The sequence below is a fragment of the Xenopus laevis genome, chromosome 8L (assembly GCF_017654675.1).
Source record: "Xenopus laevis strain J_2021 chromosome 8L, Xenopus_laevis_v10.1, whole genome shotgun sequence".
Classification (NCBI taxonomy): domain Eukaryota; kingdom Metazoa; phylum Chordata; class Amphibia; order Anura; family Pipidae; genus Xenopus; species Xenopus laevis.
The window spans coordinates 44,083,902-44,110,365 of NC_054385.1; the positions used below are offsets into that span (position 1 = coordinate 44,083,902).

Genomic DNA, 26,464 nt, shown 5'->3' on the forward strand with positions numbered 1-26,464 from the left:
TATATGAAGCTCTTGATGAAGAAGCACTCACAGAACTTAGAGTAAAGTAAATGGCGCAGCTAACGTTTCAGATGACAAAGACTTTGACAAAGGTCAATTGTTGCGCTCACAATAAATCTACTTTACTTTACTCCAAAACCCGAGAGTGCTTCTTCATCACAAGCTTCTTCTACATCCACATCGAAGATGGTACCCAGGCGCCTGTGACTGCTTCCGAAACGTCGGATAACATGTAAAAGTGTGTGAATAAATCAACACGTTTTTCACCATTTTTCAGTGCTGATCTCCTGTTCATATACTAAAGCATATTTGATTGTGCACCTCTGGCTTCATTTTGGATTGAGTGAGGGCACTGTGGGACAATATATATATATATATATATATATATATATATATATATATATATATATATATATATATATATATATATATATATATATATCTATATATATATATATATATATGCCAAAGAAATGAATGAAGCAGCACTCGATTAATGCAAAAGGTGTATTAAAATTCAGTACATCACAAAGCGACGTTTCGGACAGACTGTGTGCCCTTTCTCAAGCCAAATGAACCATATATATATATATATATATGCGTCCTGTGGGTATCAGCACTCGATACTTGGATGAGTTTGAGGTGCAAGATCAAATTAATGATACAGGTAATGTAAGGATCAGCACACTCATTTGTAGAAAAGCAAAGTGTATTTTATTTCAACACAGCATTGTGTCCAACGTTTCGGTTCCTCCTTGATAAAGGTTCCCAGGAGGAACCGAAACGTTGGACACAATGCTGTGTTGAAATAAAATACACTTTGCTTTTCTACAAATGAGTGTGCTGATCCTTACATTACCTATATATATATATATATATATATATATATATATATATATAATAGTATAGTAGAACCGGCACTCACCCTCAAAACATCAAGCTTGCTTGCTACCTTGACACATTCCTTCAACCCCTGTGTATAAAGATGCCCTCCTACATTGCTGATACACCGGCCATTCTTCAAATCTTGGCTACGCTGGGCCCACTCCCTGATGACACTATTTTTGCCACGCTTGACGTGTCTAGTTTATACACTATTATACCACTTGATCAGGGTGTCTCAGCATGTAGGACGGCATTGATTAATGGACACACGGGGGGGCCACCGGTTGAATTTCTTTGCTCCCTACTGGAAATGGTACTCACTCGGAATTATTTTCGTTTTGAAAATATTTTTTATCTACAACTGACGGGCACGGCAATGGGGTCCAACGTGGCCCCCTCTTATGCAAATCTATATATGGATTTTTTTGAAAAAGAGCACATCCTTTCTAAGTATGTTGACCAACTATTTCTATATAAGAGATATATCGATGATGTGTTTCTTATTTGGCGGGGGGACCACGTTGGACTCCAGACATTTGTTGCCGAATTAAATGCCCTTTCTACTCCGGTCAAATTTACATTAACCCTTGATCGTGATACAGTTGATTTTTTGGACATCAGAATTTTTCGTACTTCTAATGGTGTGGGCACTACTCTTTATCGCAAAGACACAGACAGAAATACGGTTTTGCATGCGCACAGTTTTCATCCGCCCTCTATTTTGAGATCCATACCATACACACAATTTCTTAGAGTTGTTCGCAACAATTCTGATTTTGGGCGGGCAAAACAACAGGCATATGAGATGCATGAGAGATTTGTACAACGTGGGTATCAGAAAGAGTTCTTGGACAAGGAATTGGAAAGAGCTCTCTTAAAAGTGGATACTAACAAGGCAGTTATCAGGTCAGGCGAAGTGAACAAGGGGGATACTCTAACCTTTGTTTCTAACTTTTCGCCTGCAAGTAAACACATCTGTACATCCATTAAAAAGAATTGGCCCATACTACAAATGGATAACAGCTTACCATTCACTAAAGTGAAAGCGCCGAGATGCGCATACCGTAAGGGTCGGGCCCTGCGTGACATATTGATGGTCACGGACTTGCAAAACAGGCGGGAGACCACGTTGCCACAGTCATGGCTGAAATCGAATAAAAAGATATTTAACAAGATGGGCTGCTTCAGGTGTAGTGGCTGTATTACTTGTGGCTTCCTTTTAACTGGATCTCACTTTACCCATCCTCATAGTGGTAAGAGATTTGAAATACGACATTGATTAACCTGTCTCTCTGAATATGTGGTTTACTGTATTATTTGCCCTTGTGGCTTGTACTATATTGGGAAATGTACCACTACTTTTCGGATTCGGATGAACAACCACAGATGCACCATACGCACCGCTCTAACTTCTGGCAAGGCTGACAGTCCACTTGCGAGACACTGTGTGAAATTTGGACATTCGCTCCCCTCCATACGATGTGTACTAATTGATCATGTCCCCCCACTTAAACGTGGAGGTGACAGGGGGAGGATATTGCTTCAAAAAGAGGCCAAGTGGATACGGACTTTAGATACAGTGGCCCCCAGGGGCCTCAATGAAATGTACTCATTGGCATGTTTTATTTAAGAATACTCCTGTCCGTCCTTTTTCCTGTTTTTCTTTCTTTTTTCTTTTTTTGTTCCTGTTTCTATTACTAATCAATACCGTACTTACTTGGAAATGTTGGTAGTACGGTTTTGTTTTTTATCCTTCTGGGTTTGAGACAGGGAATTGTTCTACACCATAAGTGGGATATGGGAGTGGTGACATATAGACACACTATAATTGGGAATCAGTCTATACTACATATACCTGACCTCTAAACTGGATATCAAGGAACTATGCTAACAATATATACAATATAGGTGTTATAATAACGGTTCAAAGTATTTTCCTGACAGTCACATGTCAGGGATGAATTATATACTCTATTATATTTGAGTGGTGCTTTTGGACAGAATTTTTCTGCCCTGGAGATATAATAACAAGAGATAGGTAGTCCATGCTGTTCGATATGTGAAGTCCACGGAACCATTGACAGATTAATATGTGATTAGACTCTTATTCAAATGAGATGCTATATGGCCCTGGAGGGGTTGTTATTAACTCAGTAACCTCGCACCCTCATATGCTGGTATATATTATTATTTATAGATTAAAGGTTTTTTTACCCGCTATTTGCACTGGAACACATGGATACCCTTGATAATCTCATATGCTGCTATATATTACTATTTATAGATTAAAAGTTTTTTTGACCAGCTTTTTGCACTGGAACACATGTATACCCTTGATAACCTTGTTTTGTGATGTGTCACTTGTATAGCCCTTATGTCTTAAAAAGTCTATATGAGCCACTATGTATTTTTTAAAAAGTTTTAACAAGGCTAATTTTTTCACTTTTTTCACATTTTTTATATAAAATTTTTTTAATATACATTTGGAATTTTTAACATGTATATGGAATTTTTGGCAATGGATTTAGTAATTTATGCTAACACTTTAATGCAGAACACTGTCGTGAATATTCAACTAACTCTGTTCACTAATTAATTCTGTTCACTGATTGGTTTATGCTTGTATTTATGGATCACGTGATGACTTCTGGGTGCATCCTGACGACGGTTCAGAGAGAACCGAAACGCGTTGATGTGGGGTAGATTGTAACACTCCAATAAAAAAGTATTTTTCACAACACCCGTGAGTGCTCTTAAATGATCCAATATGCAAACTTTTGAAGTAGCACCCGGGGCTTGATGTTTTGAGGGTGAGTGCCGGTTCTACTATACTATTGTCGTTTACTGTGCTTGGCACAGCTACCGAGCACCCCATCAGAAGGAATGTTATGGACTTTCATTTTGGCAATTAATCGCTATTCAAGCACTACCCGCTTCAACCAGGAGTCAAGATAGAGGGACGGACAGGAAGTGGAAACAGAACCTGAGAGGTGCGGATAAGAACCCTGAAAGACTCACTGTGAGGGTGCCTATGCTGAACTGTGTGGCTGCCGGCTCCGCTTTGGATGCTTTGCCGATAAGCTGGACATTTTCCATTTACGCGTCCGTCCTGGACGCTGACGGTCACGTGAGTACCGCATGGTAGGGACGCGACCGGAAGTGCCGTGCATCACACAGCACCGGCCGGCCGATAGTGTTTCGCCTGCTCCCTGGCTGCGGATTAGGTAAGGACAGCTAAGCCTTGGCGGCTTTGTACGTCACGGATCTGGGTCGCGGATCTGATGTATGCCTGTCGTGCTTCGTCACTTGCTCTGTGGTGGTTTCCGACGGCTGCGGCTTCTGTGTGAAACGGCCCTTGGGGGAGCGACACAAGGAAAGTGCCCGTGGGAGGGAGAATATTGCCGCTGATGATGCCATCTAATTATAATTTGTAATGTGAACTGTGTGAGAGTAGCGGACGAGCTTGATAACCCGAATTGTGAATCAACGCCAAAAAATCCCTGACTGACGCTGGTGCCACTGCAAGTATTGTTTCATGGTCATGATTACTGTGATTAATACAGGTTTAATAAGGTCCTGTTTATGTTTATGAAATTGGGGAGAATTTTACAATCTCTTTATATGGCATGCCAAGTGTATCTGTTAATCCTGAGTAATACAGCCTAGAAAGTGAGAGGGCTGTCAGAACCATTGGACTTATACACATTGTTAAAAGTGGAAGAGTTGCATGCCAGAATTGACAGTATTGACTCTAGATTATTTCATCAGGGCCTGCCAATAATATTCGGTTGTGAAGGTTTAGTGGCCAGGATTGCCACGATTTGCTCCAATCCTCCTGAATTGATCTTGGCTTTGTTAACAATATATATATATTTTTTCATATCTGCTGTGCTGATCAGGCCAATGGATGAAGAAACAAGAGCTTCCTCTTTTGATGTGGATACCACGGGTGAATTCACATTCACGCAGGATGATGTGACTCGCATATTGTTTACAGAATCGACCGCCACTGAAAGGGTGGGTAAGTTGCCTAAAGATTTATTTAATCAGCTAAATGGTCTCAAAAAGAGGGAGGTTGATTTTTACTTGCATGGTCTATACCTTTCTGATTACTATAGGCAGCGTAAGATTCCAAGGGGCTTCCGAATTCGCAATATTCCAACTATTGGCCGCGCCAGCCCTGAATTTTGCAGTCGCTGGTGTGGCATTTTGAATAAATGCTCCTTGGATCTTATGTTGCTAGTGGTTGAACAATCTGGGAAAGAACTTAGAAAGATACGGGCAGAGATCGGTGAGCTTGAATCGACTGCCATTCCTTTAATGGTGGCCGATCAGTCCACAAACTGGAAAACCAAATTAGAAACTAGTATTGAGAAATACCGACAGGAGTTGATTGCATTTAAACAAACCAAAGTGATCAAAGTAGATTCTGACTACAGGGACCGCCGAGTTTATGGGTGGTTAATAGGGAAACAAGACATAGACAGGTGGTCTCGACGGAGAACACACAGGAGAAATTTTTCCACGGTAGACAGTTCTGGGGACTCACCCACCTCTGATATTGATACACCCAAAGGGCCCGCGACATGTGCCTCTCAAGAGAATATCCCCAGCGGAGTTGTAACCCGCACTCATTTTTTAGGGGAGGTAAAGGAAAAGGAAACATACCAGGAGAGGGGGGTACAAACCGCCGAGGCAGACCACCGAGGAAGGTGAACATGTAATATTTAACTTGAGCGGACACATGCTGACACAGGGCGAGGCCTCTCTACTGGGCAGGGGATTGTCATTTGTTCCGGTCCAGCGGACCGATGAATTTAATCTGGAGATTGATTTATATCGCCTCCAAAGGAAATTGAAACTGAAGGACTTTTTTAAAGACAGGCCTGATGCTCAAGTAGAGAAGTTTCGCCCCGTCAGCAGCTTTGAACCACCCAACACACCAACCTCAATAAAAACCTATTGTGGCATAGTGCAGAGGGACTTTAAAAACAGTATTTCCAAACAAGACAAAGTTTATTCCAACCTGAATAAAATTGAGCGGGATGCCATACGAACCCTTAGGAGTGACCGTGAATTAATTATTCGGCCGGCCGATAAGGGTGGGTCTATAGTCCTACTTGATCGTGCATTTTATAGAAATGAACTGTTTGGACAATTGTCAGACAAACGGACCTATATGCAACTACAGGGGGACCCCACTGAGGGGTTTAAGAAAGAAATAGATCTCCACCTTAATACAGCTGTAGTTAATGGGTGGATTAGTGAAAAATGCTGCCAGTATCTTTCTGTGGAATTTCCCAGGTGTCCAATTATATACACGTTGCCGAAGATACACAAATCCATCACTACACCTCCTGGCCGACCTATTATTTCTGCACGTGGATCTCTTCTCTCAAATATTGCTTGCTACCTTGACACATTCCTTCAACCCCTGTGTATAAAGATGCCCTCCTACATTGCTGATACACCGGCCATTCTTCAAATCTTGGCTACGCTGGGCCCACTCCCTGATGACACTATTTTTGCCACGCTTGACGTGTCTAGTTTATACACTATTATACCACTTGATCAGGGTGTCTCAGCATGTAGGACGGCATTGATTAATGGACACACGGGGGGGCCACCGGTTGAATTTCTTTGCTCCCTACTGGAAATGGTACTCACTCGGAATTATTTTCGTTTTGAAAATATTTTTTATCTACAACTGACGGGCACGGCAATGGGGTCCAACGTGGCCCCCTCTTATGCAAATCTATATATGGATTTTTTTGAAAAAGAGCACATCCTTTCTAAGTATGTTGACCAACTATTTCTATATAAGAGATATATCGATGATGTGTTTCTTATTTGGCGGGGGGACCACGTTGGACTCCAGACATTTGTTGCCGAATTAAATGCCCTTTCTACTCCGGTCAAATTTACATTAACCCTTGATCGTGATACAGTTGATTTTTTGGACATCAGAATTTTTCGTACTTCTAATGGTGTGGGCACTACTCTTTATCGCAAAGACACAGACAGAAATACGGTTTTGCATGCGCACAGTTTTCATCCGCCCTCTATTTTGAGATCCATACCATACACACAATTTCTTAGAGTTGTTCGCAACAATTCTGATTTTGGGCGGGCAAAACAACAGGCATATGAGATGCATGAGAGATTTGTACAACGTGGGTATCAGAAAGAGTTCTTGGACAAGGAATTGGAAAGAGCTCTCTTAAAAGTGGATACTAACAAGGCAGTTATCAGGTCAGGCGAAGTGAACAAGGGGGATACTCTAACCTTTGTTTCTAACTTTTCGCCTGCAAGTAAACACATCTGTACATCCATTAAAAAGAATTGGCCCATACTACAAATGGATAACAGCTTACCATTCACTAAAGTGAAAGCGCCGAGATGCGCATACCGTAAGGGTCGGGCCCTGCGTGACATATTGATGGTCACGGACTTGCAAAACAGGCGGGAGACCACGTTGCCACAGTCATGGCTGAAATCGAATAAAAAGATATTTAACAAGATGGGCTGCTTCAGGTGTAGTGGCTGTATTACTTGTGGCTTCCTTTTAACTGGATCTCACTTTACCCATCCTCATAGTGGTAAGAGATTTGAAATACGACATCGATTAACCTGTCTCTCTGAATATGTGGTTTACTGTATTATTTGCCCTTGTGGCTTGTACTATATTGGGAAATGCACCACTACTTTTCGGATTCGGATGAACAACCACAGATGCACCATACGCACCGCTCTAACTTCTGGCAAGGCTGACAGTCCACTTGCGAGACACTGTGTGAAATTTGGACATTCGCTCCCCTCCATACGATGTGTACTAATTGATCATGTCCCCCCACTTAAACGTGGAGGTGACAGGGGGAGGATATTGCTTCAAAAAGAGGCCAAGTGGATACGGACTTTAGATACAGTGGCCCCCAGGGGCCTCAATGAAATGTACTCATTGGCATGTTTTATTTAAGAATACTCCTGTCCGTCCTTTTTCCTGTTTTTCTTTCTTTTTTCTTTTTTTGTTCCTGTTTCTATTACTAATCAATACCGTACTTACTTGGAAATGTTGGTAGTACGGTTTTGTTTTTTATCCTTCTGGGTTTGAGACAGGGAATTGTTCTACACCATAAGTGGGATATGGGAGTGGTGACATATAGACACACTATAATTGGGAATCAGTCTATACTACATATACCTGACCTCTAAACTGGATATCAAGGAACTATGCTAACAATATATACAATATAGGTGTTATAATAACGGTTCAAAGTATTTTCCTGACAGTCACATGTCAGGGATGAATTATATACTCTATTATATTTGAGTGGTGCTTTTGGACAGAATTTTTCTGCCCTGGAGATATAATAACAAGAGATAGGTAGTCCATGCTGTTCGATATGTGAAGTCCACGGAACCATTGACAGATTAATATGTGATTAGACTCTTATTCAAATGAGATGCTATATGGCCCTGGAGGGGTTGTTATTAACTCAGTAACCTCGCACCCTCATATGCTGGTATATATTATTATTTATAGATTAAAGGTTTTTTTACCCGCTATTTGCACTGGAACACATGGATACCCTTGATAATCTCATATGCTGCTATATATTACTATTTATAGATTAAAAGTTTTTTTGACCAGCTTTTTGCACTGGAACACATGTATACCCTTGATAACCTTGTTTTGTGATGTGTCACTTGTATAGCCCTTATGTCTTAAAAAGTCTATATGAGCCACTATGTATTTTTTAAAAAGTTTTAACAAGGCTAATTTTTTCACTTTTTTCACATTTTTTATATAAAATTTTTTTAATATACATTTGGAATTTTTAACATGTATATGGAATTTTTGGCAATGGATTTAGTAATTTATGCTAACACTTTAATGCAGAACACTGTCGTGAATATTCAACTAACTCTGTTCACTAATTAATTCTGTTCACTGATTGGTTTATGCTTGTATTTATGGATCACGTGATGACTTCTGGGTGCATCCTGACGACGGTTCAGAGAGAACCGAAACGCGTTGATGTGGGGTAGATTGTAACACTCCAATAAAAAAGTATTTTTCACAACACCCGTGAGTGCTCTTAAATGATCCTATATATATATATATATATATATATATATATATATATATATATATATATATATATATATATATATATAATGGGCTACAAGTTGTGCTCTCATCATATTCAGTAGTGCCAAGACTATACTAATACTGACACACACAAATGTAAACTCTATAGAGAAACAGTAATGGTGCTGTAGAATTAAAATGATTTATCCTGGGCAGTGGCAGATAGACATGCCACTAATTTCTAAGTTCCCTTGGAACAGTCCAAAGTCCAACTGATTACATGTAGTGGTCTGATTATTACCCATATAGCGTGTTCACAGTATGATATTAAAATGATGGATCCCTTGAGTAGGCCATAAGAATCCTTTAGAGGGCAACATCCGGCCTCCAGTTGGACAGCTCTGCCTTGGATGGTGCCATTAAATTACTTGGGCCAAGTGAAGTGGGCGCTAATGATATGATTAATACTGCATGCAGGAATTAACACCATTCCAGATTTTAGGGAAATAACATGTGCTGCAACTTGCATGTGAATTGTCAATTATTGGTGTAGCGAGCACAAGTTGTAGTGGTTGCAACTTAATGTGCATTTGTAAATAATTCCCTATATCAAAATGTGCTTATGCTGTACAGGCTAACGTACACAAGCTGCATGATTCCCTCTCCTCTATACAAAATGCTGCATAAAACTTACCACTGTTATCCTGCACTGCATATAATCATTTCTGCAATAAAACCAAGGAGTGCTAATGTATCTCTAATATTGAAAGGCTGACCTGCAAGTCAAGCAGGTTTATATTTATTCTTATCTTTGATCATTGCTGAGGCTCTGAAGCCACTTTTTCCCTCGCCGAGGATCGCATTGTACTAGAAATTCATGTGGTGTTAACAGAATTGCAGTGACTTTCCTTCCCCTGAAACGTGTTCACCTGCCAGACCATAATGGAAAAAAACCAGAGGGGTTTTCAGCAGGGGCTTGAAACGAGAGCTTTGCGTTCAGCATAGTAGCAATAATTCCCTAAAAGGGATACTTAAGATGTCTAAAGAAAATTTTGAAAAGCCAGGAGATTAATAGAAGCCAGACAAAAACTATATAATACATTCCACCGATGGAGGGGCCAATATCGGACCATTGCAGCTTTTATGGGGATAATTTTAACCATCTGCAAAACAGTTTTTAAGCTTATTTTTGTGTTTATTCCCCAGACTGTTTTTTAAAAAAAGAAGACCTTCCAGACCATTTGTTATTGTACTGCTATAAAGCTATGCCTTACAAAGGTCCAAAAAATCACTAGTGCCAATCTTGCGTTATGCATGTAAAATTATATGTCATTTAGTGTGACAGAGACAGATGAGGCTGCTTCCTACTGTAAGCAAATAGTCTCAGTGGCATTACTAGAAGAATTTATAGCAAGGAGATGGGGTCAAATGTCATTGATTGGGAAACCATGCATTACCCGTAAATTTTCCTGAAAATATATATATAGCGCCAGTGTGATTTTATTAAACCATTAACTATAATAAAAAAAAAAAATCATAATACCAACTGATTGGATGTATACAGAAATCATTTTTCAAAATATTTGTATATAAAAAATGTAAAATAAATTCCAGCCGGACCAAACGGATCCAGTGCACTACACCCACCACTTATGACATGGTTAGTGTGTATATTTATTACAATTTTTTTGTAGCATGTCTCCGCCCATTGTATTAACAGCAAGCAACCAATAAGATATCCTAGTTACTCCAAAACATTGGTAAAATAATAGTTACCTGCTGATTGGTGCTTACCCTATAGCAGTATCTCTAAAACTGAAGGACTGCTCCATAAGGGTGGGTGAGGAGCTGTACCAGGGGGCCTCAACCTGATGACCAATTAGGGAGAGATTCTGGAATAATGTCCATTTGCTCTAATAAATATTTGTAAAAGTCCAGTGTGACATGCAGTTAGGGTGAGATTTGTCTGAACGAATATTTGTAGCCTTAGATATTCTTGAAACTACAGGTGAGTGGTTATGATAGAATTGTTTTCATCTATCGGACCTAACATGTAACCTTTCTATTTGGATACTAGACATAATGGGGGACATCAACTGAAAAAGTCTTTAAATCCCAATGACCTAACTTAGACTGGAGAACCTCCAACCTAGACCTTTCTACTTGCTTCTCAGGAATGTGTTAATAATATGGGTATGGTTGTCAAAATAATTATGTAATATCTATTATTATGTTCTCCCTTTCCAACCATGTGACAAAATGCTAGATTGTATTCCCGCTATGATCTGGACTGCACTTTTCTGTTATTTGTATTGTTACATAAAAGCAAAATAAACAACTTAGAAAATAAAATCTATAAACTATTTCCCTATAAGTTGAAGCTCAATTGCTGTTTATTTAAGCATTGCCATGGCAGCTGCTGATTTTGCTCTAACTGGGGTTGAAGGGCATTTTTGAAGAGAAACTTGGTATCCTTTCCTGGATTCCTGTTGTTTTGTAATGAATGATCCCACAAGTGGAGACTCAACAGCGCCTACTTACTAAATGTGTGCTGTTCTTATATGAAATCTCTGAGCTATAAATGTCCCAGTTAGCAACTGTGTACAAAAACATATAGATAGAATCTGGTTAGCAGCCCTGGTTATGATTAAAAAAGGCACTAAACACTGTTACTCAGCCATACTTTACTCTAAGTTTGGTTGATTATTAGCTCAAGCATACTCTAACATATTCTCAAGGGTAAAAGCGAATCTAACCTTAACATAACTGCATTACTACACTTTCCAGTAATTACGTTTTTGGTCAAGACCTTAACTGAAAACTGAATGGGGTAAACAATATACAGGTATGGGACCTGTTATCCAGAATGCTTGGGACCTGGGGTTTTCCAGATAATGGATCTTTCCATAATTTGGGTCTTCATGCCTTAAGTCTACTAGAAATACATTTAAACATTAAATACACCCAATAGGCTGGTTTTGCTTCCAATAAGGATTAATTATATCTTAGTTGGGATCAAGTACAAGCTACTGTTTTATTATTACAGAGAAAAAGGAAATAATTTTTAAAAATTTGGATTATTTGGATAAAATGGAGTCTATGGGAGACAGCCATTCCGTAATTCGGAGCTTTCTGGATATCGGGTTTCCGGATAAGGGATCCTATACCTATATATATATATATATATATATATATATATATATATATATATATATATATATATATATATAGTGCAACAACCCAACCCTGTGAGTGCTTTGTCCCTCCACAGGGAACTCCCAGTGCAGATGGCCATGTTGGAGCACACACATAATGAGTTTGGCTTTCTCATTGTGCACATTAGTGATGTGCGGGTTGGGATATTCCCGACCCTAACCCACCCTCCCTTAGCCCGCGCCTGCGTGCCTTTGTGCTTCCAGGATGATTTTATAGACCTGCGCCACCCCGCTGATGACGTCACAAAAGGGGCGGAGTGAACAGGTGCAGCGTCTATAAAAGATGAACACGGAAGTCGGAAGCCGGCATTTGATGGTGACGGGTAGGGAGAGCAGGAGAAGAGCTCAACTTGCCCGCCACCCGCGAAGAAGTGTGCAAGGCCGCTCCGAACCCGTCCGACCCGCGGGTCCAGCGGGTATCAGCCCGGCCCGCACATCACTAGTGCACATGGATGTGACATAGGATCTGCTGCCCCATTTCCCCAATTGAATGTCACACATAAGTGCATAATAAGCAAGCTGCGACAACAAGCTTGCAGAGAGCTCCTTATAGAGACTGCTGTAATGCTCTCTTACAGCATCACTTTCTAATAAAAAAAAATAATTAGATAATAGACCTGTACTGATTATTCCCCCCACCTCCCAAAGGGACTCACCAATGTGTTTCACATGTGCAGAATACCTCTATATATCTCTCTCCATCACTTAAACATTTGCAAAACACACTTTACACTTCCCCCCAACTTCAATAAAATTTGGCACATTTTTTTCAGCTATGGAGATCTGTGGAGTGAATTAGCAAATCTAGATTTGTACAAATCAATTTATTTAGCACTATCCATGCCTGTGTTTAGTAAAACAGAAATATAGTGCTTTTTAAAACAGTATGTAGAGCACATTTAAAGATAATCCCTGCTTAGTGGACTTGTGTTAAATTGTGACCATGTAGAAGTTAGCTGGAATATAACTAGTGAAAATATGTGAAAAATCAAGCAAAATATCAGAAATTAATTAAAAATAAGTTATTGCATCAAGATTATTTTGGCTTCTTTCTAATGTGGCATACTGAGTATTTTTCCACATGAATCTGGCAGAATTGTTAAAGATCTGGAAAAACACTTAAGTCTCACATATGTCTGTCAGTAGGTAATATGAACTGACTCCAGAAATATGGGATATAAAGTAGCAAGATGGATATAACAAATTTTTCAAACAAAAATACAATCTAATTCATTTTGCTACAAATGTTATCAGATCATATATTGAAGTGTAAATTGCTCTGTAATTTGTAAAGACTAAAAAACAAATGAAATTGACATTTACTGTATAGGGGCAAAAGGTAGTTTATTTAAAAATAGTAGCAATGACCCAGAAAACACTTTTTTTTAAATTTGAATTCATGAATTCTATATGAAATATTACTTCTATAACATATACCTGTATTAACATACAACATTGTAAATTATTATGTGAATTTCCACCTTTACACGTTTAATTAATGGGGAAATTTGTGGCTAACTTAGCACCTGAGGAATGCTGAACTGGCTAACTCATATCTCCAGTATCTAAAGCGCCAAAACTAGGGTGCAAAACTATTTTAATCCACCCTGTCTATAAATGAAAGTTTGTATGTCTTATTAATAAACTAAATGCACAACTAATGTCCATAAATTCCTATAAATATTTCATAATAAGCTTAATTTGTCTCATACTTTAGTGTTTATTACAAAATTTTTGTTTAGTTGGTTTAGTTGTTTCTGATAATATCGTGTCGTTACTCCTTATTATTTGTTTATTCACAACAAATCTAACACATATTATTTCTCAAAAACAAATTTAAATTTGAGGATAAACAACCCAATGAGTAATGTTTAAGAAACTGAAGAATGATCCTTACCTTTTTAGGAACATGGTGCCAAAAATTCTTTAAAGCAAATAGCAGCAGGACTAGAGAAATGATGATTAGCAAACAAATGCTCACTGCCAAAATTTTACATCTTTTTAAATTCACCTTTTTCAGCTTGGATTTTTCCACCTACATAAAAGAAAATATAAAGGGAGTGTCATCAGTGATAAAAATTTAATAAAATGATTGGCAGTCAAAATTGCCATTGTTATCAAACTTACATCAGAAACACCAAGATCATCCAAAATGTGTCCTTTTTTCATAGTTTCTGAAGAGACAGTTCAGGATCAGCTGTGTAAGATGAGAGAGAGAAGCAATAGCTGCAGTTGTATATTTCAGAGTGAGCTGGCTCTCTCTTCCTGTACAACTGAAGGGGAATTGTATTTCAGTGACTTAATGATATGTCATTCCAGTCCTTCCTTTACTATAGGAGGCTTCTGCAAAATACTATTTCTCACTATTCCAAAAGAGGGTCAGCCTACAAAGTGGAAAGCATTCTTTCTATAGATTTGTCTGTCTTTGTTTATTTTCTCAATGAATAGTTTCTTTAAAAAAATTGTAAAAGTAAATATTTCATTGTGTTGAGATCCAAATATTAGCCATTACAGTCACATAATCACATACTCACCATCCTGTCAACCTGGATCTGTGGTCTCAACGTGTATGATTTATCTGTTCAGATGGTATTCTCCTTTTAAGTTTCTAGAACTCCAAAGTTTCAAACATATAATCTTTACCATGATTAGATCTAACCTTGAGAAAAATGTAACCTTAAACTTGAGACTACATAAGTAGTCAGTGGGCGACTGCCAGCTGCATTGCCATAGTTATTGTAGGAACACTGAATCCTAAAAGTTTTATCTAAGATTCTTTGTTATTTTTCCTTTCATTCGGTAGCATTCTTTTAAGACTGCAGTAAATAGTAGATTTAGTCCTAGCTATCATATGTAGTTGCCATTGCCAGAAGAAATCTTTCAGCTCCTCCTTCTCCAGTGGAGCAGTTGCCTCTAGTTTCTTAGAACTTTTGCACTTCATAACCAGGTAGAGCTGCCAAAGGAAATAAAATCCAATATTTTACAGCATAAGAAGTGGTATTCTTTTTAAAACTATATTGGTTGAAATGCCTCAGGAAGTGACAACTTAGAATATATTTTGTGGCATGTACCATGGAACAATAGAATCTTAGTGTATAATTTTTTATTTGAGCTACAGTAAATAGAAATACCTTCTATTTATTCTCTAAACTAAATTACTTTTCCTGGCTTCCCAAATGCAGTGCTGTCCAATTTCTGTGGTACAGAGGGCCGAAAATTTTCTGGCCTACATGGTGAAGGGACGATAATGGAAATCAGTGATGACCACTTCCTGTTTTTAAACCACACCCACTTTAACTACACCTATGTTACCAGAAAACCATGTCCACATTAATGGTGGTAGCACATCAAAAGACCAAATGATTGGTGCTCACTGCAGGGATATCATTTATCACTCATATGTGAAAAAAGTTGTCATATAAAAGAAATATTTCAGTGTAAACATAAACACTGGGCAAAGAGATAGGCTGTACAAAATAAAAAATGTTTCTAATATAGTTAGTTAGCCAAAAATTCAATGTATACAGGCTGGAGTGACTGGATGTGTAACATAATAGCCAGAACACTACTTCCTGCTTTGCAGCTCTCTTGGTTTCCACTGATTGGTTACCAAGCAGTAACCAATCAGTGACTTTAGGGGGGGCACATGGGTCATATCTGTTGCTTTTCAATCTGAGCTGAATGCTAAGGATAAATTTCAAACTCACTGAACAGTTATGTCCCATGTGGCCCCCCTTATAGTCATTGACTAACTAGAGTTAGAGAGCTGCAAAGCAGGAAGTACTGTTCTGTTATGTTAGACATCCACTCTCTTGAGCCTTTATACATTACATTTTGGCTAACTTACTATATCAGATCTTTTTTATTTTATTTTGCACAGCCTATTTTCCCTGTTTTTTTTACATTGAACTGTTCTTTTAAGACATACCCTGAAATCCATATGCCTCCTCCCCTGTACATAACACAGCTCCCGCAGCGCATGATTAAACACTCTTAAGGTCCCCTAACAATATCTTTCAAATGCTAACAAACCCCCAAAACAAATACCAGGCTTATGTTCCACAGGCAGAGCAGGGCACACACAGGCAGAGTATGGCACACAAAGGGAGCATAGGGACTTCCTAGTTGTCGAACACTTTTACAAATTACCCAGTGCCATTTCTGGAGTAGATCATTCATCATGCCCAACTTGACCAATACAAGGTCCTATGGAATAAGCTTTATGCAGTAGAAATGGAAAAACACATTACAATATAATTTTAGTGTTGCTTTGGCATTATATCATTCAATGGTAATTAATGGGCCAAGGTATGTTCATCTCTCCAGGACTGTCATTGATAAAATAGTTTTATTATCCGTGTTAATCTTTGCCAGAGTAGTGTAGAAATCCAGGGCATATTGGCAAAGTTCAAGTTTAGCTTCATGTTCAAGACTTGGAAAGAAAAGTTGACTGGTATAGAGCCATTTTTAATGCAAAGTACCGTACCTGGATTAAGTGTATGGAGAGAATATATACTAGATTTGTTGATGAGGTTTAAAGGCAAGGAATGCAGGTTGCTGCTAAGTACCGTGCCATAGATCTAATGAAAAGTTCTGACTGAATCCAGATATAACAGGTTTGGAAATGGTATCACTATTGAATCAGTGACTTTACATGTTTGAGCTGGTGGACCAAAATAATGGATCATCTTTGACTCCTGAGACCATATGTTTTATTGAAGGGAGTCCTCGTTATAAAAGTGATTGAACTTGGTTAATTTCGTTCTGGTGGATCCATATTGGACTATATCAAAACGTGACAATCTACCCAGAACCTTGAAGGATTCAATGGTTTGGATTTTTATGATAGCATCCATGATATTACTATTTTATAAGCTACAAGGAGAGAATAAGAAAATCCCATGATTTCAGTTGTAGACCTGAGGAAAATCCATCTGAAAGAAATACAACGAAGAGCTAATTGGACTGCAAGCTCATGGGCCAGGGGGCATAGAAGGGCAGTCAATGACTGGGCAAAACATTAGTCAGGCATCAGGCAGACACTTGCAATGATAAGGCAAACAGGATAGGAGACAATATTTTATGACGAAAATAACAAAATATGCTACCACTGCTATTAATAGATTTAATAGACAAATATTAACTATTTGTGTTAAAAGCTAACTTTAAATGCAAAAGGAAATATTTAAAAAAGACTTTTCAACTGAGAAAGATTTACCCTTTCACCCTTAAGTACAGTATATACTGAAACTGGAGATTAATATGATGTGTTTGTGCTTCTCCTTTAGGTGTTTCTTAAATTTTCCTTTTGTACAAGGATTCATGAATAAGTACACAGATACTGGACTCTTTGATCATTCAAAATTTTTAGCTGCTATACAAAAAAAAGCACGTAGAATGCTGTAGGAAACCTTCAAATATTTACAGTACCTTGCCCAGCAAAGCAAGTAGTTTCTGTGGTATATTATATTGTACATGGAGTCCCTGCCCCCCTTTGTCAGCTTCCTACATCATGCATGATTTCTTTTGAATTAAAAAGTTACAGTTGGTGTACACCGTTTTTATAGCCTAAATGTGTTTCTTAGAAAAAAATAAACCCTTTAAGTGCTTCTTGTAACCGAAAAAGTCGACTCTAGTTGGCATGCTTGTACTTATGTCCCATAGATCTGTGACACTTAGGGGAAAATTTACCAAACTGTAAGTTTAGAGCTTATTAAATAAATACTAACCCAAGTTCTATTCGTTCCTTTGGGATTTTTAGAATTCTATTTATCAGTGGGTGAACAAAACTCACCATTTGATAAATACCCCATATGAATGAACAGAATATGGGTACGTTTTTATTTATTAAGTTCTAAACTCACATTTTGATAAATTTGCCCCTTAAAGAAGTAAACCTGTGACCATATTTTTGAGAGGATCATTATGACTCATGGTGAAAGAGTGGGAGAATACTGGTACTGTCCTCACTCAAACCTTGAGGAAAAATCCCAGATTAATAAAAGACTTGGGAAACCTTAACTGACATTAGTATCTGTATCCTTATTTTCTGTGCGTTCCATCATCCTCTGAGATTAGCTTCTTGTCTATTCAGTACTATATCTTGTTTAGGTAACCTGCCAAATATCACCATTATTTCTGTTCCCATGGCAGTAATATGACAGTTTCCCGATGTTTTTTTAATGATGATTACTGTGAACCAAAGCATCTTAACTGTTTTCCTACTTGGCCTTTTCGCTTAACACAATAAACCCCTGAGAAAAACAAGACGTTACCACCCATTTCATACCTGCCCTAACCATTCGACATGATGGGTATAATACTCAGGGTGATGAACTTTAAGGATTGTTGAGTGATCCAGCATAGTTAGAGATACTAAACTTAAGCTGGCCATAGACGCAAAGATCTGATCGTACGAATCGAGGATTCGTACAATTTTCGGAACGTGTGTGGAGAGTCCCGACATTTTTCGTCCGGCGGAGATCGGTCGTTTGGTCGATCGGACAGGTTAGAAGATTTCTAACCTGCCGATTATATCTCTGCGTGTATTGCCGATCGTACGATTTTCAGTGGGAGACTGTCACTAGCTTTGGTTGGACATAGATATCGTACGATTGCTGTCAGGGGCAGAACATTGCTGATCTGTTCTTTAACTAATCTGACTGGTGGTAAGACTTTGATCTGAATGGTTAGTGGCGGGTCGGGAGATGGGAAAGTCCGATCGTACGATGATTCGTACGATCGGATCTTTGCATCTATGGCCAGCTTTATTTCCAATGAAACATTATTCTCCATGGAAATTGAGGGCCTATTTCCAAACCAAAAAATGCTATATTGTCGTCTATTAGAGAAAAGAAAATTGGTCTGCATCCACTTGCACTGAGGTTTCTATCAAAAAACATGTTTTCTGAGAACCCTGTGCGACATTTTTACTGCATAGTGTGAAGTGAAGGTGCAGTAGTGTCCTGAGCTATGACTCAACAAACTCAGCTAGTGTTACCAGTAACTGTTTTGTGACTTGTATATCCACTTCCATTATCTGATGCTCTGTTTCGTTTTGAGCTTTGTTGGTTTGAGATGTCAACATTGGACATCTTGTAATTGTCATCAGCAGTTAGTCCAGGCCATCAGAGTATTTGGTTCTGGAGCCAAAGCTGCTTTGTTTGGCTGCCGATGATTCTGGCTTCAAATTTTGGCATTTCTAGCATGTTTGAAGAGTTTCATTTGCCAGTTCTTTCAAATATGATATTGTTGGAGTTAACGTATAATATGGCATGTGTAATGTTATAACTTGAATTGTATCAGTGTATACCCAAAAAGTTTTGATTGAACCAAGTTCGTAGAATGTGAATTGTTTTTAGAGGGCCAAAGTCTAATGAAAAGGTCTCAGGGGCAACATACATTGCTAAATTTGTATTTTTACCATTTCCCCTAAAGAAAAATATATATATGTATATAAACACAGATATTTCTGCACAGATGAATGCTTTTAACAATGCTAAGTTACTCTCCTAAAGCTTATATAAGCAACAGCAAGCTATGATAGAAATCATTAGATTAAATGAGGGAATGAAAATATTCTACCAACTGTAATCTAATATAATGTGGTCAAAACCAATCCTTTCTCTTCTCAGAACGTGACGGCTCTTCCTGCTTATAAAATACCATCAATTGAATCAATATGTGAAATGCCACTTATGGAATGCTGCATTTGCAGGCTTGACATTTTCCATCTAAACTAGTAATGTGCCATTTATGGCTGAAATCTGTGCTGACATATTCCATATAATATTATACAGTAACCCTATTAGGACATGTGCCTGCTAAATTGATGTAAATACATCGAACAAGATGTTTAGAACTGTTAGATTGACTATAGAACCTATAACAGACCAACTGCATGTGTATTAGCTTAATATTTATGGTAGAACAGACCTGTACTGTTGTTTTATATTTATGTTTGAATTTTATAACAAATGATATAATAAATCAGCATGTATAGGTCTTAAACACAGGAAGAAGTGAGGCAGTAAAAGACAGAACTTTGTCCAGCAATTGGCTCATGTGACCTAACTTGTATGTTTTCTCTTGGTTTGTTTGTGTGCACTGTGGATCATAGGATCCCAGAAGGCGGAACCTAGTATTTAAAATGGCAATTTTATATTTAGGATTATCCAATGGTAGATACGGATAAGATATTTTTATGAAAATGGTTTATTTCAATTGAGCAGGGTTTTACATATGGGCTGTTTTATGCAATATATTTTTTTTTAGAAACCTACATTATTTGGGGGTATAGTTTTCCTTTAGGGATCTTGATCAATACATAACATTAAAACATGTCTAGCATTAGTATACACTTGTATTTGAAACGATTAATCAGATACATTGCTGATGCAATCATGATTTTTACATTTCTATTCTTTTTGCATGTAATCATTCAATTACCTGAATCAGCCCCAGCACATTTCTTCAGGCAGAAATCAAATGCTTTCTACACCCCCATAATACTTGAAGGTGTTAGGGATAAAAAAAAAACAGTACTTTCAAAGAGGCAATTAACTTTATGTTTTGTCTCATCAATACAGAAGCATGTAACAATGTGTTCTCTATCGCTAATTATAGACTAATAGCAAAGGAATAAATGATGAGATTAGGAAGAGAAAATAACTGATACTTCAAAATGACTGCACTAATAATAAACCACCAAAACTCCATGATAATTTTAGTTATTATTACGAGAAAATTGTTGAGAATATTCATATAAATGAAACATCCTAAAAATGAAAAGAGGGTATTTCAGACTGTAAGGTTAAATGGGGACACACATTTAATTCTGCCAGAATATTTAATAGAGTGAAACTTTAGTGCTGGTTTCCTAATTTTCTGCATTTACATGGCGTTAGACTCAAGAATTTATATGTAAATAGTTCATGGGCTTTATTTTGTATTTGTTTGCCCTCCATAGTTAGAGATTTGTTGTTTTTTTCTTTGCAGGCAATGTAAAAATGTATATCAGTAATATTTCTAGACACTTGTGGAGTTATTTGTCAAAGGTCGAGTTTGTGAGTTTTGTGATGTTTTTTTCTATCGCAAATAAACCCACAACTCGAATTTTTGCTTATTTACAAAAAAAAAAAAGAATGTAAAAAACTTGAATAAATGCAATCAGGGAGGAAAAACTTGAATACTCAAATTAAAAAAAAAAACCTCCTATACTCCAAATTAATCAAGTTTTCGAGCACAGACTACTGAAAAAGACTTGAACATCATGAAGGCTAAAAACATCTTCAAATGTTTCAAGGGACCTCTGCCATTGACTTCTACATTACCTCAACAGGTTTTAGCTGGAGTGTTTTCTGATTCAGGGTTTCTGCAGCTACGGAGTATATTAAATCTTGAAAAATTTGTGTTTTTTCTTATACCGAAAAATTTACGTTTTTATTGAAACTACCTTCCAAAAACAAAATGCGACCTTTAATCAATAACCCCCTTGGAATAGGTGAGACCTTGGTGTTGAGAATCCTGGGAGCAGAAATCAGTGGGCCTCATACTACTTGGTTGTCATAGTTTCTTACCTTGTTTTTACCTTGTGTGATGGGCCCTACCAACTAGGATGGAGACCCATTTAAAAAACTCACTTAGAGGGTATGAGGGTATGCCTCTGAAAGTCAGGTCAGAAAGTAAAGGGCTAGCTTTTAGATGCTCATCAGCTTGCTCCTTGTCAGTAAGCAGAGTGGTAGGAAGAGATGCCCCTGGGGTGATAATATCACAAGAACAGACTTGTGGAAACTATGTGTATGCTGTTTTCCGTCTGGAGCAAGTTCCAACCCTCACCCCACCCACAATCCTGGGCCAAGTGGCAGTCCTCCAATGTTATCTGCAGCTCTTCTGTTTTTGCTGCCTGCTTACCCACCTGCACCCCAGTAGGTAACATACACATACACACACACACATGCACTTTTGACACTAAGGGGCTGATTCACTAAGGGTCGAATATTGAGGGTTAATTAACCCTCGATATTCGACTAGGAATTAAAATCCTTTGACTTCGAATATCGAAGTCGAAGGATTTAGCGCAAATACTGCGATCGTATGATCAAAGGATTATTCCTTCGATCGAACGATTAAATCCTTCGAATCAAACGATTCGAAGGATTTTAATCCAACGATCGAAGGAATACCCTTCGATCAAAAAAACTTAGGAAAGCCTATGGGGATCTTCCCCATAGGCTAACATTGACTTCGGTAGCTTTTAGCTGCCGAAGTAGGGGGTCAAAGTTTTTTTTAAAGAGACAGTACTTCGACTATTGAATGGTCGAATAGTCGAACGATTTTTAGTTCGAATCCTTCGATTCTAAGTCGTAGTCGAAGGTCGAAGTAGCCCATTCGATGGTCGAAGTAGCCCAAAAAATACTTTGAAATTCGAAGTTTTTTTACTTCAAATCCTTCACTCGAATTTAGTGAATCGGCCCCTAACTTAAATTTAGAGCAATGCACTAAAACCTACTCTTTTAGTATAGGGGGTTCGCACCCACATGCAAAACATACTATTTGACAAGTGTACATACATATATAAACACAAACATACATAAACACACATATACCTTATTTTCTGTACTGAGGAAATTGCTTTCCATTATTACTTTTTACGAGGTATAATAGTTTGGATGAAAAACAGATACGGTATTAATCCATTTGGAAATTGACAGATGTGTACTTTTCAAAACTTTATAGTTTTTCTGAGGTTAACTTAATTGTTGGGTCCTTTTTGTAAAGGATAATGTAGTATACTTTCCTATTTGCCATATATTTTGTCACCCTTCCAATTAATGATATTTTTGTTAGACATTTATCATTTGAGCATTTTGTATTTGTTGTCAAGAGCAAGTGGGTGAAACTATGATGTAAACTGCAACTTTTGGTAGTTTGGTGTAGAAAGAGATCGTTTTTACCTATTATGTGTAATTTCCAAAAATATAGGGTTTCTGGTCTAGTTACTGTTCTGGGCCTTTACCACACTGTGTTATTTGTGTAGTGTCTTGCCTGAAAATTCAAATTAACTATGCTTTCACATCACATAGTGCAGTAATTCTATGCATGTAGGGCAAACTGTTTTGAAGACACCTGCTTTTAATATTTGTTGTAAATATGATGGTTTATCTTTGTATATAAGGACATGTTGAACAAAAGTGGAAGCTTTCAAGTTATTTTCAGAAAGTTTTGCAGTTTGGTAACTCGAAGTTTGGGGTGGTTTAATAACCCCATAGAATTTAAGGTGTCATATTTACCAATTTTAAATGTGCCAGAAAGTGTACTTTACAACAATTTATTTTTTTTAGTTTTACTTTACTTTTAGTGGCCTTTACTTTACATAAATCAGCTGACAGTGTGTTGATTTTTTCTGTAACTATAGAGTGATACAATTACACATACATATATGGAACATTATACATAGCATCTTGCAATTATCACAAATGTAGTATGAAATTCATCAGGCAGTAAAAGTGGTTCAACATGAGGACTGGCAATCTGATTAGTTATGAAATGGTATCAAGGGTAGAATGTTTTTTCATTGAGAGTAAACAGTAGCTGTTCATCATGCTGGAATAAAACAATATAAATGTATTTATGACCTCTAGCCAAGCATTTCAGGAGTGAGCCCTTTCTTGCTTGCTCCTAATAAAGCAACCCTGCTATATTAAATTCAGCTCCCTGTCTCTGTCCCAGATACGTCTCACCATAATGTTGCAGTATTGGTATTTTTAACTTTGACAGTGCCGGCTAACTCTGCAGCAGATACTTATCTCCTTCACACACTGGCAGACATACACATTGGGTATTCTTAATTAGGAAAGGGCATTAGGATGTTCTTAAAGGGTATATGCTTTACTAAACTATAACTGAAATATTTTACACATCAGTTTCAGGAAGTGGTGGATTGTTGAACACGCTGGACATATTTTTTCAGCCTGTACTGTAACGTTAAAACTCTCTAATGTCTGGGTAAGGTTGCATTTGAAGACTTATGTATTTTCAACTTAAACAGCAGTTCCACTCTGCATATCTACATATGCATCCATACATATTAGCATTAATGTGCCTTTAAGCAGTTCTTCCCCAGAGCATGACAAATCGCTCTGGCAATTTTCCTTTTTCTCAGTGTCAAAGTCCTGCATCTCCTTTGCTAAATTCCTTAACAGCTTTGCCTGAAAAGATTAAGGGCTGATATTTATAATGCTCCATTCTAATTACCAAACCTGTTTGAACTCAAAAAAAGGAATCTCTAGTAAAACATGTTTTAAAGGTTTCTTGGTATTTAACAGCATTAACTTTGCACAGGCATGAAAGCCTCATAAAATGAGCCAAGGGTTCCCTTCCCCTTTCTCAGAATGATTTTAACAGAAAGAGAAGTCCTTTAAATTTAAAGAAAAATCTGCAATTAAAGATATGACAGTAATCTTGCATACACCAGTCACAGATAATCATGATCCACTTTATTTATCTGTATGCGTGTGGGGAGTGGAAACAGATTTTACTGGATTTTTTGGTTAAAAATGCTCAATCTTTTCCATAAATAAACTGAAAGCATAAATACAGCCTGGCAAGTTGAACAAGTAAGAACGAGAAAGTAATGAGAGGATATGAAATGGTTGAAAAAAAAGTTTAGGATACAACGTTTATGTATTTTATCAATTTCTATTCCCTGTGTTTATTACAAAATGGCAGGTTTGAGTTAGCATAGAGTTGTGCTGGGGGAATCTGTAGCCTTGAAGAAGTAAACGTAAACAACTACATCTACACGCATTCTATTGTTTATCATTATGTGTTTAAATACTGTCTGTGACATTTTGCTTAAAATAGAACTAGAGGTTTGGTGCAAAGTGCAGCGTATTTTTTCTCTAAAAATTCCACTTTTATATTTCTCTAAAACTCAAAAAATTCAAAATTCATTAAAGGATCAGTAATATCAATTTTTTTCTTTAAAAAAAACACCAAGACAAATGAAACTTTAAAATCGCAAAGCCTTTATTAAGAAATAACTTACCGAAACTCAGCTTCCAATCCTCTTCAGAAAACGATCCATTGAGCGGTGCTTGATTTCTCCTCCTTGGCTATCTCCTATAAGGAAGGCAGGGAGGAGAAAGAGGAGTTTCGTTAAGTTATTTCTTAATAAAGACTATTTTAATGTTTAATTTGTCTTGGTGTTTTTTTTTCAATGTATACTACCTTTAAGTGTAAAAACCGCCAAAAATTCTAATACAAATAAAAGCATTTGAGGTCCTATAGAAGTCAATGGAAGTCAATGGACATATATATATATTTTTTTTCGTTAGTAACTGTCATAAAAACTGTAATTTTTAGAGGTTTCCTTATTTTTATTTGGATTGTTAAGCATTTTTTTTCCGTTTCTACTTTTTATATTTGGATCTTTTAACAACTTTCCATGCATTCATGGTTTTAGAGAAAAATAGTTTATATTGATGGGCGAATTTATTTGGCAGGCGCAAATTCGCGGCAAATTTGCGCGATTCGCCGCCAGCTAATAAATTCACGAAACGCCTGCGAAAATTTGGCCGAAAAAATGGCCGCCGGCGTCAAAAACGAGGCGCCGTTTTTCCGGCGAAGCGAAACGGCGCAAATTCACCCATCACTATTAGTTTATCATGGTTTCTAAAAGCTCTAATACAGGTATGGGATACAATATCCAGAAACCTGTTATCCAGAAAGCTCCAAATTATGGAAAGGCCATCTCCCATAGACTTCATTTTATCCAAATAAATCCAAAATTTTTAAAAATGATTTCCTTTTTCTGTGTAATAATAAAACAGTACCTTGTACTTCTTCTAAACTATAATTAATCCTTATTGGAAGCACGTTTACTATTGGGTTTATTTAATGTTTACATGATTTTCTAGTAGAATTAAGGCATGAAGATCCAAATTACAGAAAGATCCGTCATCTAGAAAACCCAAGTCCTGAGCATTGTGGATAACAGATTCCATACCTGTACCACTAAAATTCAACTTTTAATAAATGGGCCTCTACATTGTATGATGGTTCTGCAAGATTTTGGTGTTCGTGGATGTTCAATGTTCCCACTAGTACAGTCAAGTCAGACTGCAAGACATTAATAGTGGGTAGAAAGGCAGATATATTTAACAAAAGTATAGTCAGACAGAGTAGGTTGTCAACAGATCAGCCCATACAGTATGTATATGAACTAAGAACTAAGTCATTATTACTGTATGAAAATCTTTACCATGCTGTT

At 37.5% G+C, this 26,464-nt stretch overlaps 1 protein-coding gene across 1 annotated transcript in view; it reads right to left on the reverse strand.

The window, feature by feature from the left end:
• Positions 1-14,486, reverse strand: part of tnmd.L (tenomodulin L homeolog) — a 70,053-nt gene extending 55,567 nt beyond the window's left edge. The window contains exons 1-2 of the mRNA XM_018229877.2: positions 14,320-14,486; positions 14,090-14,227 (exon numbers count right to left, since the gene is read on the reverse strand). Coding sequence (XP_018085366.1) covers positions 14,090-14,227; positions 14,320-14,361 — 180 coding nt within the window. The 5' untranslated portion in view covers positions 14,362-14,486. The remainder of the gene's footprint in view (positions 1-14,089; positions 14,228-14,319) is intronic.
• Between the last annotated feature and the right edge of the window lie 11,978 nt (positions 14,487-26,464).